General features: G+C 39.7%; 1 protein-coding gene across 1 annotated transcript; it reads right to left on the reverse strand.

Moving 5' to 3' along the window:
• Positions 1–5021: 5021 nt before the first annotated feature.
• On the reverse strand, positions 5022–19539 carry tmod2 (tropomodulin 2). Its single transcript, XM_034221216.1, has 10 exons — positions 19403–19539; positions 14243–14463; positions 13167–13323; positions 9214–9336; positions 8895–8969; positions 8686–8816; positions 8496–8603; positions 8258–8401; positions 7585–7729; positions 5022–6936 (listed from the first exon to the last, which is right to left on the reverse strand). Exons 2-10 carry the CDS (start codon positions 14366–14368, stop codon positions 6905–6907), a joined length of 1041 nt encoding a protein of 346 aa, XP_034077107.1. The 5' UTR covers positions 14369–14463; positions 19403–19539; the 3' UTR covers positions 5022–6904.
• Positions 19540–21327: the final 1788 nt, after the last annotated feature.

Here is a 21327-nt window from a genome sequence, read left to right on the forward strand (position 1 = left end):
AGTGTGAAAAGACAGCCTCACTTAACAACTATGTAACGTATTATGGTTATAGAGTGATATTAATACAAGAATACTTTCACCTTTATTTAAACAATAAATAAGTAATTGATCTGAATATTGCTAAATATTTGATCACTAAAAAACTAGTTTGGTTTTTGGTGAATGCTGCCAAATCTTCAAAGACTTTGTAGTCAATGTAGTGGGAAAAGTACTTAATTGGACCCCAGTCTGCACGGGCTGTAGGGTCATCTTGACTAGTTTTATGGATGTGGTCTCCAGTTGACAATGCTCTAGAAACAAACTTGGCCTTCCTGAGGCAATTCAAATGTTTCATGGCTCCACTTAAAATAATAAACAACAATAAGACATACGTGGTACTCTTGGCCCACAGAGGGACATGTCTTTCCTGCTCGTCCCTATCTGTCTCTCTGTCTGTATCTGTGCGCTCAAGGAGCCTCCTGCATCTTTCCCCCCCTTCTTCTTGACCCTCTTCTATCCCAGGTGTGAAATCCTCATCTCTCTCATCATCAGCTCAAAATCTGAATCTCCCTGAACTATCTGGTACAGAAAATGTCTGCTTCAGTTCCGTCTCCTGCAACAATATTGAGTCATAAAGTCCATGAAGATGGTCCTGACGTCCACTAGAATGGACATTTATAAAAGAGCTGTTATTTGAAAACTTGAATTATTTAATTGCTTTCAGAACTAATTATATAGTTCCTCACATGTTAATAAACAAGAACAGATATGATTTTCATGGTAAAAAATAACAATTGATCAACAATATAAGACTACTATAAAATGTTGTTGTTGGTATGCCAACCATTTTGGTTGAAAAGAAAGAGAAACTTCCCCACATGCAATTTTAACCAATGACATATCACTGGAAAGCTCAGGATGTCCTCTGTACAGTAAATCAGGGATTGATAGAGTAGCTCAAAAGAGTAAAATTAGATGCATGTGAACAAAATGTCCACTACAGTGGACATTTATCAATGGGCTGGGACTGGGTCCCAGGAGACACCCACAGGACCTTTTTCAATATTGTCCTTAATAATTTATCAGTCAGTTATAGTCCGACCCCTACTGGACAGTTTGTGGAATTACATCTGTTCAAAGTCCCCTATGTTTTCAACCACCAGATGGCGTAATTTAATCGCCAGTCAATTCTGAAACCTTTTGAAACATAAATGAAGTGAAAGACTGTTTTTGATAATTGAATACTTTAGTGATGAGTCCAGGGCTCATTGATAAACATTTGAATATTGGAAATTAAGATTGTCTACACTTGTTGTCAACAAAAATCTAGAAAAAATTGATTATATTTGTTAAAGTGAATTACTTGGTTGGGTTTAGATAAATACAAAAAAATTTGAGTTTGTTTTCTCCAAAAGTATTGAATAATCAAAGCCATTATGAAAGACTGATGAACAACCATAGTTCAAGACAAAATGCTAGAGAGATCCATCCCGTCATATAATGGAAAGTGATTACTTTTTAGTCCAAGTAGTTCCTTAAATTAAAAAATGACATCATATTTAAAGGCTCATGGAGTATTTCAAGGGCCAGCAGTTGTTAAATAGTGCTGTTGATCATTGTTTTTCGACGGTGTGGGAGTTTCTGTTGGCAGAATCTGTTTTAAATGTTAAGGCTGAGAAACCGACCTATTTTTAACACAAGTGGAAGGAATTGTAATACTACAGGGCTGCTTTGGCTGCCTTGTAATAGAGGTAGCTGTTATTCCTGTTCAAATCTATTAATGCCACATTAGGCATATGTCTTCAAATCCACCACCACCTCTTAAATAAATAGATCTTTCTTCTTCTCCTAAAACATTACTAACTCAACAAGCCAGAAAGCTGCATCTTTTCAGGCTTAGGAGGATAATATCAAACACACACTCACAGATGTTGCTTCTCAAGGTGTTTTCAGTTAGGGCGATTACATAACCAGTCAGGTAAGAGTCAGTGTTTAGAGGACATCATTTCTGCTTCTTTGGTCCTGATAACATGTCAGCGCTCACCTTCTGGGGATTCAGCTGACATCTGATAGGATAACAGGGAATTTCTACTGCCTGTTATTTCTTCCATACCCGAAATTAATAATATTTCCTCCAAAATGAACATTATTACCAGTGCTAGTACTTTATTCAAAGATTAACAGTATACCAGTGCCCTTCCAAATCTCTCCTCTGCCTTGTTATCTGTGAGCCTTTGTTTACCAAGCACATGAGGCCATAATAGAGAGGGACTGTTGAGAGTTTTGATCAAGGTTTCTCTACACTACTCATTCTGATGGAAAATCAACAACATACCTGTGAAAAAACAAAGCTGCTCTGTGAAAGATTGTAGAGGGGGTGGACAGAGGCTTTAAAACACTGATATGAAGTTGTGGTGATATAAAGTGTTCTGAAACATTTTGCAGAGGATGAGAAGTTCATGCATGTGTGTACATTTACAACATCTGCTGTCTTTTTGCATCACTCTCTTTCATGTTGGGCTAACTCTGTTGAAATTGTTGCAGTACATTGATATTTAATAGGCTACTTGCAAGCGAACATCTAATCCATTCCCTGACCATCAGTTGTATTGATATCACATACAATCACACAGCCCATGCAAAAGTGCTCAGTAATATCATCAACGTCATGTTCTTTTTGTCATTATAAGATGGTGCATAGCTAGCTGTCTAATGATATGCTTGGGTTTGGATGATGCATTAGGCTTGAACTTCATGCATCACCAGATACTCTGCTTTAACTAGTAAACAGAGTATACTAGTCAATACAGTGTGCTCTCATCAGCTCAAACAAAGACATGGGTTGCGTTCCGATAATCCAAAAATTCTAACCCTATCTCCTATTCCTTGACCTCTGAGTGAAACGTCACGGGGTTAAGGGATAGTGGATAGGAGAATTCAAAAGGACTTAGGAGAAGAGACTGCGGTACTTTAGAGAATCCGAATGCACTTTCACTATCCGACGTGTTTATGATGCGCTAGCGGACGTCATGAATGTGCGTCTGCTGCTGCTATGGGGAAACTATGGAAACTACAGTTTTCTATACAGCGGACTACAACATGAATGTATAATAAGAACGAGGGACTACTGTAAACTCATCTAGAGACTCTGCACCGTGCTCTGATGCTGTTGCTTTATGCTTTATGAACGTGGACAACAGAGAAACATATTCTTCATGACCAAAGTTGGAATTGAAATAAAAAAGGAAAGTGAAACTTATGCTCGTTACCCTCTCCCTCCGGTCCACATTAATACAAATAATCCCAATACGTATGATTGTATGAACTATTAAAAGATCTTAAAAATAAATACAAATGTATTTATTATAAACGTTAGTCCTTAACATCTATCACTGTGTATATCACCATTCAAACATCTTTTAAAAGTTGAACAACCCCACACAGCTCACTGAAATGTTGACTTTATTTGATCATTTCAGTAAAAACTAACGTTCATATTTCTCTTTTTGATTATAATACTGATGAACGTTCAAAACAAAGCACTTTGGCAACTTGCCACATACGTTTTAAAATGCGTAATAAGCACCGTAACTTTCATGATATCATTTCTCCCATTATCGTTTGTGTCCGTGAACGGCCGACTGTTGAGTGACGGCAAATGCTGCGGCTGCAATGCATTGTGGGGCAGCATTTTCTCCTCTCCTTTCGGTTAGGGAGGTCCAGTGGTTCCTAAGCTAAAGGAGGTTATAAAGGAAGTTTGAAGCCTCCTTTCCTTTCATTTGGAGAATTGGAACGGCACTTATCATGGCTGCCACTGACGTACTTCCGGGTCATTTCACTTGGTTAGGAAGGTTCCTAAACTAAATGGACTATTGGAATGGGCCCCCGGACTAGAAACAGTTAGTTCTAGTGTATTTTTCCACATGCGGAGGAGCAGTGCTTATTAATAGTTTATGGTCTCTGCGGGCACAGTTGTGCTGTACTTATATAAGAACACAGCTATATATTTCACCGTTGGATTCTGGGTTTTTCCTTTGAAATCATGCCATCTGGGGTCATTGACAGACATGACCTAAACCTGCAGTTCTGCTTTTCTCTGTGCTCACAGAGTGGAAACACTTGAGTCATTCACTACAGCTAGTTCGCTGCCAGCAGTGCAGAGCTTTGTCTGGCGGCAGCTCTCTGGCACAGGAAACCCAGAGAGGGATGGACTCAAATACATGACATCATCTCTCAGGCATGTGCAAACACTCTGAAAAACTGGATCTGATTAAAGGGTGCATACACACACCACCTAGAGTACCTCTGGAAACCAAAAGGCCTCTCTACAAGTTATAAAATAACACATTTTGAACTTCAGTTTTGCCCACAATCGGCTTTAAATCTACTCTTCTGTGGAGATTTTAGTTTGTAGTTCCCCAGCAAATGATGAAGCTTGCTGACTTTGCTGATCAAATTACTTTTCCTCTTTTGCAATACGTTTGGTTTATGACCACATACCTACCAAATGACTAAATTGCCATCTGGCTCAACTGCACTTAGCGTGTGTCTTAGTGCTAGTCAGATAAGGAAGGTTAGCATTTCAGCATTACCACCATCTATCTCTTTCTACATATAAATATGTAAAATATATAAACAATTAAGTGGAAATTTAAGGTTCATTATTGACCTTGGAAATTCTCATTTGACATTAAAATGTTATCTTGTTATGTTAATGTTATTAAAATGTTATCTTCGCACTATTTCTCCGACTTAAAATCCTGTACAGCTTCCAGCCTGTTTTGGTGGCTTTAATCAGCAAATGCAGTTCGCCCCTTTGTCAACAACTGAGCGTCTCCATGACAACGGAGGAAACTCCATCGAAACCAACAAGATGAAGGACAAAGATAAGGACGTTTTGGAAAAGAGGAAAAGAGAAACAAATTGTAAGGAACGTAGTTTTATTTTCTAGAATAAAAGCTATGCAACTGGTTTAATATTATCTGCTGTATGAATACATTTTAAAGATTTATTAAGAAATTAATTAACACAATGGCACATAAGAGTATGTAAAAACATTTATTGTTGAGGATATCTTATATTCAGCAGTGCTTTTTGACCAGTCCTGTGGGTTTATAATAGTACATTTTCTTTATATTGAGTCAACATCTGGAGTTGAAATTTAAAGTAAAAAAACGAGTTGTGTGGATCTAAGTGGTACACACATAAAAACCTGTGTGAGTGTGTGCACTTTGAATTTGAGATGGCATTTTACAATTAATAATATACATATTATGAATCACAGACCACTTTTAACAAGCCCAGGCAAAGAAGCAGTTTTCCACTTAAGCTGACTGTCCACCATCACAGCACAGTAATGTAAAAACAAAATAGGTCCAAGAAGAAAATACGAACAGATATGAGCAGGTAAGAAGTACACAGATATAAAACCCAAAATTATTTTCCAAGGAATGTGAGGCTGTTAAGATGAAGGAACATTTTTGGTTGACAGAAACATGATGTGATGTTCATGCCAGCATATTGTTCCTATTACACACAGTATATACAAGTTTCAAGTAATCCTGAATTAGTCCTGTTAATCGCCTCTCAAGCAGGTGAGTGTACCTCAGGAAGTTCAGTTTGAGGCACACATAGCATGTTGTTATCTGTTACATAAGGAATGACATGCTACTGCTGAGAGCCAAGGGAAGTGTGAACGAGGGAAAGTGAAATTTAAGATCGAGGAGAAATAGTTCACAAGTAGCCGCAGCCTGTGTTCGCAGACTCCTCCTCACATCTCAGTGAACTACTTGCTGAAAATTGTGCTATAAATGGCCAACAACATGAAAATAAATAAAAATGTAATGGCATGATGTGATCTAAACAATGTCTAGATAATTGTTGTTTCCCTTGTGTGTACTGCGAGGAAGTGACTGTTGCTGACAAAGCCAAAATCAATAACCGTTACCATAGTGATATTAACCAATGCATGCGTAAGTCTTTGTCATGGTTAAGCATCAGAGAAACCCAATGTTACAGCATCCTTTGTAAGAGCAGGCAGAAGTTAGCATCCTGTTCTTTTCACAGTACACCTAGTTGTATTTCATGTTAAGGACATTTAAGGAATTTGAACAGTATGAAGATAAGATCTTAAGCTATAATGAAACCGTTAAGTATTATAAAACATTAAGCATTGATACGTACAGTATTAAATTCATGTAAGGGGGTGAGCCATCAGCTGTTCTGAGGCCTAACCGTTACACACACCAGCCGGATAAAGGAGATGGACCAACAACTCCAATCGACTACACCTGCACCCCCATGGTGACTTATGTTACCTCATGATACCTTATGTTATCGTACAGCTGTACAGTCGGATAAGGTTTGCAGTAGCTGTGTGTCTGTCACTTCCTGATGCTTAAGTCTTTCTAATGACACAATTTGTTGGTCTAATACGGGTAATATACTTGTAGCTTAGGCCTCAAACTATCATAGTAGAGGACTCTTAATGTTATTGTTTTTTGACAAAAGGTGTAATTGTTGTCTCTGTTACTTGGTCAATTTCATGATTACTCCACAATGATTATAGCGTAGTATAAAAGGAAAGAAAAAAACAATTAAAAAGTCTGGACAAATCGCATAAAGGCTCAAAAAACAAAAAGAAGAAGAAAGGAGCAGCTGAAATGGAATGACTAAAAGCTAATCAGATTTACACCTTCAATAACAACATAACAATAATAAACATAAGTATGAACATTTAAATGGGATAGGGCAATTCCAGTTAGTTCCCTTCTTCTCAGATGTATGTTCGGGTTGAGCATGCCTTGCCCTACTATTTGGCACAAGACTTAAGTTTCCACACAGTGAGATGAGACCAGGGCATTGGCTGAAATTATTCCACATGGTGAGATGAAACATCAGGATTGGCTGGGAGACAGCTCCGTCCCTACACGTCTGCTTCCACTCGCTTCTTGCGTACTACAGAGGAGAAGAAGAATGAAAAAGAGCGGGAATTTTTTTATTTATTTCCACAAAATCAATTGATTGACAGAGTAAATACTATAGAAATCAACAGACATGCTGCACAACCTTCAACCTACACAGGCCTGTTAGTTATCATGAAAACACTCAGTGAGTCCTGATGAGCTAGGCAGTCAAAGTTTAGATCCATATCAACAGCATGTGTCAGTGTGTGCAGGAAACAGGAAGTGAGGTGTCGTCACTCTTGAAGCTGTGTGATAACACCGTGTCAGTCTCCATACTTTGTTAATTCATTCAAACACTGCGATGCAATGACACACTTGCAGTCACACCCATGCATCAGACCTGAGCTACCGCGACTCTGACAGGATGAGGAGCTAAAAGAGAGCAGAGGCCGTCACTGAGGACTGACGTCTTGTCAGAAAGAATAACATTGTAGATACAGGTGCCAGGGAACTGCAGAACTGTTGACTCATTCTCCCAAAGACAGATATGCCAGGTGGAAGATGACATCATGGGAAACAACTCACTCAGCTTTGCAAGTTTGAACAAATCTTAAATGTGTGTGTGTGTGTGTGTGTGTGTGTGTGTGTGTGTGTGTGTGTGTGTGTGTGTGTGTGTGTGTGTGTGTCAGGTGAGTCATACCCAGGTCATTGTTCTTGGTCATAGCTGCAGCAGCTCTGGAGCGAGGTCCTTGCTGGTTGAAGCGGTAGCCAAACTTCACTACGGTGTTGTTTTGTTCCAACATTTTAGCCATCTCCATCTCTACAGTAGTACCCAGCTGCTGCCTCTGAAACACAAACAAATACAGAAGTCTGATTATCAGTCAGAGCCACTTTGGTTTATAATCGATTGGGAGTAACACCTGGTTCATACATAAGGTCGAGTTATGTTTTTTAAACAAAGCTTTATCAATACACAAAAAGAGTTTGAGGTGATTTTGTAAACTTTAGATTTTAGTTGACGTGTTAAAAAGGGAAAACTGTTTTCAAGCTTCCTTTACCCTATCCTCTTCTGGAAACTATCAATCGTTTATTTTCTTTCTTTTTTTTAAATCACTGCTTTTGCATTTTCTTCCAATGTACGCTGCATGACAAACATTTTCAACTTATTTAGGCTACTTTATTTAAAAATAATATATAATATATAGCCCTCCTTAGTCATAGGTTTGTTTTTTCAGTTTCTTCTCAACTATGAAGCCTAGGAAATTTCCAATCCTAGTGTGTGTGTGTGTGTGTGTGTGTGTGTGTGTGTGTGTGTGTGTGTGTGTGTGTGTGTGTGTGTGTGTGTGTGTGTGTGTTCACAAAGCATCTGGTACCTGGTTGTCTATCTTGATCTCTGTGAGTGTGTCGTTGTCTCGCAACGCATCAACTAAACTCTGCATCCCGGCCCCGGTGATGAAGTTAGACTCCAAGTTCAAACTCCGCAACGTCTTGTTCTCTCGCAGCATGTCACTGAACACCTGCGGGGGAGGAAGAGGAAGGAGGAAATATGTAAATATGGAGTTGTCAGGTGTCCACAGACATATTAACAGCCCACACGCAGCTCTCCCTCACCACCGCGACTGGGTCGTTACTCCGCGTTGCTGCCAGGCTGAACTTCTTGACGCTCGTGTTCTTCTCCATGGCTTTGGCAAATTCCTTCAGTGTTGGAATCGGGATGTTCTGGAAAAGCAACAAAGAAACGCTGTCATCGGTCCAAAGATAGATAAGCATATATACACTGATAGCATGTGTTTCTGCTTACTTTAATGTTGTTGAGGTTGACCTCTGTCAAGGAGCTGTCATTGCTTTTTATCCTCTGCAGAGTTTCGTCAACATTAGTGGGATTGGGAGGCTCATCAAATACTGGGGTCATCTTCTCCCCTTTGATCACATCTAGAGACACCCAGGCAGAGGTCAGGTTAACATGCTACATGCTTTGAATAAACAGTTATATTCAATGACTGTACTTACTGTTGTAACCCTCTTTAGATGAGGTCCCATCATACGTCTGACTACTGGTGACCAGCGTGTGAACACCCAGTATCGCTGTGAAACAAAAGTCAGCAGCCGTGGGCAGAAATCAGTGTGTACGCACGTGTCCAGTGAATGAAAAGTAACTCAATCTAGAGGCCGTAGCAGAGAAGAGGTTTTATTTTGCTCAGTTAGCCCTTTTATTCCCCTATCAACACCAACAGTAAAGGAAGGAGGCCTGGGAAGGACAGTCAGAGACCAGGCTCAACAGGCCCTTTCACAATGACTACTAAGCTCTCTCAAAGGTGTTTCTTCTTACCTGCTAGATCACACAGTTCCGTGTCTGTGGCGCTGGACAGGGCTTCCTCTAATTCTGGATCGAGGGTTGTGATTTCCTCCTGGCGTGTTTCTATTGGTCTCTGCTTAGGAATGAATACTTTACCTAGGAGGGAAAAGATGGTGAGTGAGTCAGCCCTCATAAACATGGGCGGGCAATCAATTACAGAGACTTCAACACAGACGGATGAAATGAGTACATGATGCAGGCAGCGTCAGGTTCTTTGAGAAGTTACACAACGTCACATTTATATAAAACTGTTCACTTTTGAATAATGTGACACATTGTTCTACATACATTGCTATCCTCTTGCCTTGTGCCAGTCATACGTTTGCAAGACTGCCAAGTGCTGTCTGCGTGTGTCCAAACAGGCCCAGATCAAGCAACTGTATGATTATAAACACACATACGTTTGGAATTGACACCAAGCAAGCGTTCCCTCTCCAATGCACATGTCTCGGCTAGTTTACTTAAATCAAGCTTTCAGTTACTTAGATATTGGATATGGTAGTAGATACCCATTCGGTCAGTGTTTCAAAACCTTAAACCTACCCAATGTTATGGAATGAAGAAAAAAATAATCAATTGAAGATTTTAGTTTAGGCCAAGTTAATAATGAAAATGTTTCTGAAGTCTGAACAACAACATGTGCCATTTAAATAAGACTGGGCCTCCTGCTATTTCACACAACATTCAGACCGGCAGAACTCAGTCTGGCAGAACTGTCTCACAAATTTGGCATCACCATGGTAACCTATCTGAGGCAAGAAACGGAAAGAGCGAAGGAAGTCACGGAACAATGAAGGGAGTCTAATCTGAACCGCACTGCTGGGGCAACACACACTGAGAGACCATGCAGTGGGTGCCATTTGCTCCAATCTGCCTGTCGCCTTACACAAAAACACCCCAAGAACAGGCAGCCCCCCCTCCTTCCATCCCTCCAAGTCAGTCAAGCTAGTCAAATTGTTCATACTGGTCCCAAATGGGGGCTCTGGCACTTCCTGAGGGCCAGTAAACAGTAAAATACAGTCATCGGGCCGCCTCCTGTGCCAGTCCCTCTGGAGAGACATTTAGAGGCAGTGCTGAGAAGACGGAGCCAAGAGACAGACGTCCTGTCACTTGTATGATCCCACATGAGTGTATATCATGGAGTAAACTAACTAATTAGACCAAACAAGGCAAGACAATAACGCAGTGTCTGCTCGACACTAGAGATTATATTCAGTCAGGCAACAGATTGTGTCATTCGTGAAAACCTAATTTATGTGACAAGTCGTGCATTAATCGCTGCTATTCACAAAAGAAGAACACATAATACATCATGGGTGTCGCATGCTGAAAGCAGTACTCTAATGTTGTTTTTAATGCAAGACAACAGTACAATACCTAAATGATAATTCCAATCGATTACGATTTGGGTCTGTATTTGAAAATGATTTTATTGGATTAGGATTACATTTTAGATGCTAAATGACTAGCTAAGTGATATACAGATGTATAACAAAGGAGAACAAGCCTTCATTGCACAGAAACAACTGTTTGAATGGAGCAAGGGAGATGTGTCTGTTGAATCGTTCTGTTAGTTTGTGGAAGGTTAAAACAAACAGTAGTCCAAATAAGTTTCTTTAAATCACAGATAAATATGCCAAACAAATTAAATATGATGTAATCAACCAGAACAACCCTATTAACTTAACATTTAGTACATCTTTAGCAGCACATTTGTGGTAACTGATGTCATTTGCAGTACCACGTCCCTGTTACACATGGCTGCCTAATGGCAAATGCTTTTAATGTGAAAGCAATTTATTAAAAAAAACCTGTATACTGGAGGCGTGTGATAGAGCTGCTCTGTGTTGTCATTGGTCAACCAGCCACTCCCTCCACTGTAACCTCAACAAACAAGATGTTTATCAGACTTGAACAGAAGCCTTCCCTGAACGCTTTAATTACGTGTAACAAGTTATATTCCTTTACGCTGACGCATGATGATAATGTCAACTTAAACCTCAACCACTGGAAAATACAATCACAAGCATTCATTCACCAATCCCCATCCAACCAGAACACAAATGTCAATTAGAAAGACAAAACAATGGATTCTAGCACATAATAAAAAGTGACTCGTACAATAGGGTGGTTAAAAGGCTGCAGAGGGATTTAAGCAGGCAGTTTTTCCTCTGAATAATGTGTGTGTTACTAAGAGGAGACACACACACACTCATGACCACATTATTTATCAGCAGGGGGTGAGTTTAACAAGGGGAAGAGCTGCATTCCACAGAACCACCACAGTGATTTGTTTTCCATGTTGTCATAGGGCGCACACACAATCATGCATGCGCACACACACACATTCAAACACATCCGGAGTATAATTTCTAACAGACCAGGGTTGGGTCAGGGGTAAGATGTCAGCTCCATTTTTCTTCTCTGTAAAGGGAGTAGGGTTAAGATCTTTGGAGATCCCAACAAAGACAAGGAAAGAAAGAAAGGAAAGGAAATCCTCTGGACAAACATGTATAATGTTGCTACACTCTCTATGCTAAAAAATATTTAACACCTCCTTTTCCCTCTTCTATCAAGTGACTAAGATGACTAAAAGTTGGTCTGAATACCTGTTAGACCAGACCTGGTTTCTCTCAAGAATATCAGGTTTATTCCGTTTTTAAAAAGGAACATTTTGTCTATTACAAACTCAGGAGTCCTCTGACAAAGGAATTCCCTCATCCCACATTCAAGGCCTTGTCTTTAACCTCCTTCAATGTCAATGCTAAGGGCTTGCTAAATAGCCTTGGTATATACTGTAACTGTGTGAGTAACACATACAACCACTGCTCTAATATAAAGATTAGTGCTGTGCCTGTTCGGAACAGGCCAATAGCTTGGCTTCTAGTTTTGATTATCTGCCAACAACTTTACATTCACACTGCGCTTCCTTGGGTCCAGAGCAATACATCTACAGTAGCATGACATAGCTGCATCGCCCAGCAGAGCATAAGGATGGTTTAGCTCAAACAAGCATTGAGCCAGGGTGAGCTCTCCCCAGCATGCTAGGTGGGGTTAGAGTTAATAACTGGTCCTCACTCAATTCACAACAGAGTGTGCACAGAACACGCTTTTAACACATTTCCCCCTTAGATCTCAAGAGCTCGCGCTTAACACTGCACTTCCTTGGGTGCTGAGTAATACAGCCGCACAGTGGGCAGTCAAACCGAACATCATTATTAAGAAATATAAAGGACCGTTAAACAAACAGATACTCCTTTAACTTTAGCTTGCTCGTTTTCTTAAGGCATTAAGACTTATTGTATAGTTAGGACGTGAGAAAAGGTCCACAGCTGGACTCACATTAGGCTTCTTTAACCAGCGAGCCCCAGAGACATTTCAGACTTAAAGAATCCCTCCCAGTAAAATAAGCCTCAAGGCGCAGAATTGCATAGTTATGTCGGAGAAAAGGTCATCAAGTCACTGTTTACTCATCTCGAGAAACTAAACAACTAAGTGGACAGTGGATTCAAGACATTGAATGCTAACGTTGCCTCCTCCTTTGACACTCTTTACCTCCTATCCCCTGGTACAAGCTCACCTCCCCCACACTGCTGTGTGTTGCATAAGAGCAGACATGCATTACAAATACGTGCATAGACAGCAGAACAGTAATTACAGCTGTGTGTCTGAACCTCTGATACAGACCCACACACAAACAGACACACTCCTCATCCCCTGAGAAACACATCACTAACATGTGAAAGCACCGCACTAGATTGATGAGAGTTACACAATGTAACAACGTATGGCATCGCTAGTGGAATTTGTTTTGTTTTATAAATGAAATGTTAATATAAAGAAAAACACGTGACAAAATGTTTGACTCTTGATTTCTTGTCATGGGAAGCTTGCAAAACTGTGAATATTCTTGTTGGGAAACACACCTTTCCTCTCCCCAGTGAAGGACACTACATCGTCTCGGTCCTTGTACTCCATGGCTTCCTTCTCCAGGTATTTGAGAAGGCCATCCCTGCTGAAAGTTCCTGTCTCTTGCTTGGTCGTCTGGTCCTTCTGACGCATGCCCGCTGGGAGAAGAGCATTCTGAGGAGAGGAGACAAGGACACATATTAGACCTGTCACCGGATGAAGACTTCAATATAGACCATAGACCATATAAACAGCTTTCGAATTGGGTAATGGGTAAATGTAAAATGTGGGTTTTTAAGCTGTTTATGTATCTGTATGTCTTCTATATGAATAGAAAATATCCATTGTTGCAATCACATTCATTGTTAACACTGTGAATTGCAACTATGCTGCCCAATTCAGCTCATGTCAGTAGTAGTATAACTCAAACCTTATAGCAAACATTATAAAATAATAAAAAGTAATTATTTAGGTGAGTCAAAACTTGGGGGAAGATGTGTGAAAACTTCAGAGCTTTTTTCTGTGAAACTACTTTTTATTAATATGTTCCCACTATAGCTGACTGTTTCCTGTGGGCCATGAGGGGTGGTTTATTTCACTCGGCTTAGATGGAATTTAAATAAAACGCCCAGGCGTCTGGGGGGATTTCATTATACTCTCTTTAGCTCTACTCACAAATAAACACACAAACACTTGGCAGCCTGCGGACAGAGCTGCTGCAGCGGAGAGATGTTTCCAGCATAGAGGCTGGGGACAGGGACGTGTGCAGAGGAGAAATCCACCCTCGATTTCAAGATGTGATGTTCAATGAAACTGTGATGATGTGATATAATATGTATGTTGATGGACTTATTCCCATTACCATTTCTAGCTACTCACCAATGTCCACTTTCTACAGCTCACTACACTCAACCGGCCTAAACTAGTTTGTACCAGGTAAAACTAGGTGTATCTGTTAAGAAAACTGGGGTATGTCTGTGTACCTTATTTGAGAAAATGAATTGCAAATATATTTTGACTGCATACATTTCCCATGATTCTCTTTGCCACAGAACTCCCTCCCACTAAAGAGTCCCCCTCACTGTGTCCTGACCTCAGGGTCCATCTCCTCGAGGGCCGTCTCCAGCTGTTTGAGCTCCTCCGCCGACAGGTTGTTGAGGATCTCATCTTCGTCGAGATCCTTGTACTTTTCCAGGTCCTTCTTGAATGACAACGCCATGGTGCGGGCTAAATCTTGCTTTGCAACACTGAACAGCGGACCACAGCCACAATGTTTCCTCTCGAGCTCACTGCTCCGGACCAGGGCGAGGCTACCTGTAGACCAACACACACATTCATGATGGTGGGGCTTCAAATGTGCTTCATTTAGCTAACTTAAACAATGTAACCTAATTATATCCAAACAGAGAGAAATGTTGATCTCCTCCCTGTGAAACAATAGTCGCTCAGCAGCTGGGTTTGGTAATGGAGCCTTGCAATGATGCAACACACACACACACACACACACACACACACACACACACACACACACACACACACACACACACACACACACACACACACACACACACACACACACACACACACACACCACACACACACACACACACACACACACACACACACACACACACACACACACACACACACACACACACACACACACACACACACACACACACACACACACACACACACACACACACACACACACACACACACACACACACACACAGCTGGAACAAAGGAAGAACTTTCTCAGGCTCAGAAAATCATCAGACCACTCCCACGGGAATCAGCAACAACTTTGTGGTACTTTGGAAAACATTAACAACTTAACCGAAGAAGCTTATCCTACGTGGGTCAGGGCTTCGTGGAGTAAACTGTAAGTAGATAAGTTAAGATTAAATAAAGCTGAGATAAGTGGAACAGTGAGAGATTCAGTGTGTGCACCCTGTCAAACAAAATGAGGAGGCTCCAGCTCCCTCTCCCACGCCACAGCCCCAACACTCAATGACCTCATGACTCCACAGATGGTTTTATTCCCAATCACACACACGCTTCCTCTTAGACTACACTGTCCCAAATATAATCAAGGCAAAAATAAACACTTCTTTTAAGAAAGACAAAGCTTTGTTTTACATTTCAGTTAGTCGACACTCTAATCCAAAGTGACTAAGTGTAACTACATACACCTCCTATTCACGTCTAGTGAGAAATACAGCAACATCTTTACACTCTGTAACAGCAGAAAAAATAACCTGTGCTTCCAAGGATTCTTTCAACTGTCAGTGCCATTTCCCCGGAGCTGCCCGAGTGGTTTCTTTTCTGAGTTCAGAGGAATTCCCTGAGAGTCTGTCGCTGAACTGTTCACTGCTCCACAATCCAGCCTCTAATTCTCCCCCTCATCTCCTCCATTAGACCACTAATGGAGCTACAAACATATATTTCTGAAATGGTTATGAGAGTCATAGCCGGGGCAATTGCCAGCCTGAGAGCCAGCAGATGAAGCTGGGCTCAAATGTCAGTGCTGATTACTTTAATCAAACCGTATGATATAATGTGCAATAATAATAATGTCACCCAAATGTTCCACCAGTAATGTCATGAGATAGAGAGTCAGTACAGTACAGTAAGCACAGCACAACTGGGAGGAAGGAGAGCAGCCATTTAAGAAGCAATGTAGCTAAGCTAATGGTGCTTCTGAATCTGAATGGAATACAAATGTGAAAACAACTTTTTAACTGAGCATTATATTTGATGGATCAAACGTATCCCATGAATGCGAAACACATGAAAATACTTCTGCGTCCACAAAAGCAGTCTTCTGTACTGTGATCGTGGAACAGTGCCAGGAATCGGTTAGCATGACGTCATTCAAAGCCTTTGCTCGCATGATTTGGAAAGAAGGAGTTTTGATCATCTTTCATAATCAACTCAGATGGGACAGGGACAACCCAGGGAGACTACTTTAATTATCTGAAAGCGATGACATTTTCCTCCACACCAGTTTGATCTTTGCTAGCCACTGAGAACATAGGAAAAGCAGAAGTTTGAGTATGACTTCTTTGGCCTAATTTGTATGTAACTTAACCTCATATTGAGCAGAGGGCACAATGAGATGACAACTCTGCTGATGGCAGTCTGGGACAAGTGTTAGATGACACACATGCACATAATGCTCTTATGACAAGGTCAGCTCAAAGTAACACCGTTAACCATCTTATCCTACTTTCCACTTCCCTGACATAACTACTCAACGCATTTCAAATTCACCTTTAACAGTAAGGTCCAGTAGATTCGAGCGTGCACACAGAAGAGTAATGGAGCATGCAGACAGGGGTAATGATGGCTATGGGTGGGCTGAGGCTGCTGTGGAGACACTGAGAGGATCCATTAGTCCGGTCTGATTGATTCCTTTCTCCTTCTCAGCTAATCCTTCAGGACAACAACAGATGGCTCTGAGCCAATAATACACTCACCTTTCACTTACATAAACTGACCAGTTCACTCAGGTACTGTTTGGATAACATAAACATTTTAGTAAGGATCGCAACCTGGCTAATTTAAGCAACACTTTAAGATGCATGATCCCATTTACAAAGTTAAATCAAGCCTTTACAGAAACATCTCATCTACTGTTTGTCTGCATAAAGAACAAATCAACTGCAATTGTATCCTTGATTGTGCATAGCCTGTTATAAAGTTAAACTATGAGTATGAATCAAAATATGTTTCTTTCCTGGGCAAAGTATTGGCAATGTTCATTAAGAAATAAGGTCACAGAATAGGCCTATGATTTTGTTTTTGTAATCCTCATTGTGATGTCAATTTTCGTGATTAACACATAGCTAAAGAATGCAAGTGCATTAGTTTGTAAGAGACTATCGTAAAAAACGAAACTTCTAAATATTTATATAATTATTTTTCTATTGGTATTGAGTTTAATTTGGCTCAATAAAAAAATGTCGGAAGAAAAATAAAGTGTTTTATTCAATGAGTATTGGGTTTTATAATGAAACCAGCATCAAGCCAAAGTGAGTACACTTTAATAAATTATTCTTTATTGCATGATCTATCATAATCACAATATATCCATATGTTTTATTATATCATGTAACCCTATTTAGTCAATTAAAAGAGGAAAAAGACATACTACATGTATCTCCATCAAGTATAGCTTTTGTTACCAATATCCAGGTTGCCAGTTTTAGATCCCTGAGGTCGAAGCCGTAGGAAAAATTACTCGCAGATCAGAGATGTACAGGAAGCCCTAACTGGTTATTATTATATTATTATAGAGCATCGCCCAGTCAACCCACAAAAAGACTATAGTTAGAATGGCCGAGCTCTGCTACCCATGAGACAAGAGTCTGCACTTCCTCCTACCACCTACCTACTTGAATTCTCTACCATTCCGTCTCTCCTCCCTGTTGTAACTCAGTTCTCCTCAATCCTTTTATCATCCTCCCCCTGAGGTGCCTGGAAGTGTCAGAAATTATAGAGAACGCATGGAGAGAGAAATATAGCAACAGAGGGTCTAATCATGCCGTTCACTATAATAAATGAACATGTAAAAACAATAAGAACATATATGTGTTTACATATCAATGGACATTTTTGTATTTTACGTGTGGTAATATAAACACATGTCAGAAAAAGAAAACAACAATCATTCATGTAGTTCATTCACTTAAGCATGTTGTATCCCTCAAACTTTTGTACAAGGGCCAGACAGGAAGTGTTTCTCAAACAAACACACACTATTAGCAAACTACACCGTTTCAATGACACACTCCAGACACACAGCATTAATACATAATGAGAACACATTTCAAGTTGTGCCTTGACTCTCATCTTGAGAAGGTCTTGCCCTGGTTTGACTATGAATGATGCTGTCCAAGAACAGTAACCCCTTTTTACGCCTTTGTAAAAAATGTAAAGACAGATGTTAATCGCTACTGTGACTGTAGAACATCCATAACATTCATCTGGCTGCAACTTACAAATGATGCATCTAATATATCATATTCCAATCACTTGTACTCTTATTGCACTATTTCTTTTGTGTTTACTTGCACTATTTTTCAGTTGTATTGTGTTGCACTGTTGGTGGAGCCTGTGACCTAAGATTGTCACCGACATAACTACACTGTAGCTATGTACGTATGACAAATAAAAGCCTTGCAACGCACCCATAGCCAGGTTTCACTCACACAGTGAAAGGTAAGCAGGAAACCAAATCCTGTGTGATGAGCCTGTTTATCTGCAATACTGCAGTGCAGAGCGTGGTGTTGTAGGCACTGGCAGTATCAACACAAATGCCATCTCAGCAGTCACTAGGACATTCCTCAGTTACCTGCTGCACCCCTTCAGCAGGGCAACCTAGCTCCAGGCTTCCAAAAGCAGACGTCCTCCTTAAGACTTGGACCACACCCTTCATTCACCATTGAGCCCTGCTGGTCAAACTACCTTTGTGAACTCACAAATACACATCCATATTAGCTTCTACACAAAGAATGTGTCTGTGGTAGACTCAGTGACACATGTACAAAGACCTTGCACCTATCATACAAGAAGAACTGCTGCTAAAGCCACATCATTTTACCTCACCGTCCACACTGGTGTGAGTCACCCCACCAAAACGACCTCCTTAAAAAAACACTGAAACTCTTGTCTTAGTAAAACAGACAATCGAGGTATTGATGTCCTGGCTGTCAACGCATTCAGGCGGACAGGGAGGGGCTGAGACGCATTTTTCTTATATTGTTCTTACAATTTGGCACAGTACACAACAAAACAAGAACCAGCCGATCATTCGAGGATACTTTATACTGCATAGCACCAACATATCATACCGCACTACTCATATTATATTCACGTCAATTTATTTATTTGGTGGTAAATTAACAGCCCTAACTAATATACAATAATCCATATCTTGTGGACACATCGTAACGGTGTTGGCTAACTCGATCTTGACATGTTTATGATTACAACACTCACAGTAAGCGTGTTGATAGTGATTAACATGCTAGGTAAAACACAACACACGTTAACTGTTAAGCAGTTTATTTGACTATAGTTTGCGAAACAGCCCTATGACATGTAGCAGCTAACAGGCTAACAGTGGACTCAAGTTGATAGCCGTTTAGCTAAACCAGCACAAGTGACAGTATGTTGAACAGTACGGCTAGCAAGTTCGCTGAATTCACATACTAACTCTAACCCCCCGAAGTATTTATTTTCTTACCTGAGGCTAATGGGACCTAACTAAAAAATCTCCAAATATCGCCAGTCTTCCCAATGAAAGCGATGTCTCCAGTGCTTGATTTCTCTCTCAGCCCAAGGGCGGTAACACAGGAAGGGAGAACCAGAGCATTCCCCGAGTGACGTCTGAATTACCCAACAGGCAGAGATTATTTTGGGTGGTAACCAATAGCGTACATTGTCCCGCCCTTTTGCACCGAAACGGACAAATTAGATGAGAGATCGGAAATATAATAAAATATGTTTCCACTGTGCAATACTTTATTACTTTTACTTACATTTTCCCTTTATTCATATCCAGTTAACAAAGAAGGAAAGGCTTTATAAATATATATTTAAAAATATAACATTATTTAAAAAAAAAATATTATTACTGTACTTAGATCTCAGTAAGTATCTTACCATTAATCATTATTACAATGAATTACATAATCAATTATATGACCACGAAAAGCAGTTAATAGGCCCATGAAAAAACTGGTAGGTGGACCTTGAGTTAAGAATTTAATTTTGCCCCACCTACTAAACATTAAACTATTATGAGATGAGATGGGTGCTATACTAAAAGTAAGGCTTACAGAACATTTCGTTTTTATCAGAATAAACTAAACCAACAGCCCACTTAAAATAGAGGAATTAGATAAGATGTACTTTATTGATCCCAAATTATATTATTATTATTATAATAATATGTACAGTTTTGTGATGTGTATGGTATAGCCCAAAATTACATTTTGCACAAACAACCAAACCCCATTGTTATATTGAAGATGAGTACAAAGAAAGGTTGAGTGTAATACGTTTATTTTCTTACAGCAAAATGTTAGTGTTTGAAGTGAAGTCTGTTCATGCATCAAAAAAGATGCAAAGCATTTTCCATAGTGCCAAGAAGTGAACCACAAATTCCAAAGACCAGACAGACTATATAAACATATGCAAAACTAGAGCATTTCTATCTCTTTTTGTCGTTCGCTACCTCTTTCAAAAAAATATACAGTGTCTAGTACACTATAAACTTTAAATTAACTTTGATTCTAAAGATAGAGGGCTGCTCGTTCTTTTCTTTTTTTCAGACTGTGTTGCACAATAGAGGAGATAGGATGTCTTGTGCCCAGACATTTCACATGTATGTGCACTGTTACAAGATCCCTAGCATGTAACACTACACAGAAACTACAATCCACTAGAGGGGTTGTAATGTAGGCTACTAAAGACATCTTTACTGTCATTTTAATCCAGTTTTACAACAAAGGATAAATGCAAATACAGTAGACCTCTGTCTGCTGAAGGTGAAGACAGGGTTTACTGCAGCATGATGTCATAATATTTATTTTTTGAACCATTAATTTGCTGTTTTCTGGCCCACAAAGATAATTCATGTGCACAATACATACATGACTACAAGCATAGGGTACATCAAACACATATATAAATTAACCAATAACATGACACAAATACAACTTTTTAATCTAGTCATGACATTGCAAATATTTCACAAATGAAATATAGATGTACTTTATTATACTTTGAAATGCAATAGGCCTACATGCTTTTCGTCTATTAGGCCTACACATTAATAAACGTTTTAGCAGCTTCATTATTTTCAATCAAATAATGGTAGCTATAGCTTACCATCCTAAGGTTTGAAATGTTAAGAATTTAGTTTTACTGTTAAATTGTTTTCTCAGTTTCTTTGCATAGGCCTACGTCTTTGTTGCTGGCCATACCCTTTTCGTAATAAACTGTATATTATTTTAGTATAAGTGATAGGAAAGTGAAGGAAATTTGGGAGAAAAATCTGAAACAAGATAGATAGCATTGTAAAGCTGGGAAAACAAGATAGCATTATACAGCTGGAAAATATATATATAAAAAACTGAAATATATTGTTTATATATGAAATGTTTG

Source organism: Gymnodraco acuticeps, unplaced genomic scaffold, assembly GCF_902827175.1.
Source record: "Gymnodraco acuticeps unplaced genomic scaffold, fGymAcu1.1, whole genome shotgun sequence".
Lineage (NCBI taxonomy): Eukaryota > Metazoa > Chordata > Actinopteri > Perciformes > Bathydraconidae > Gymnodraco > Gymnodraco acuticeps.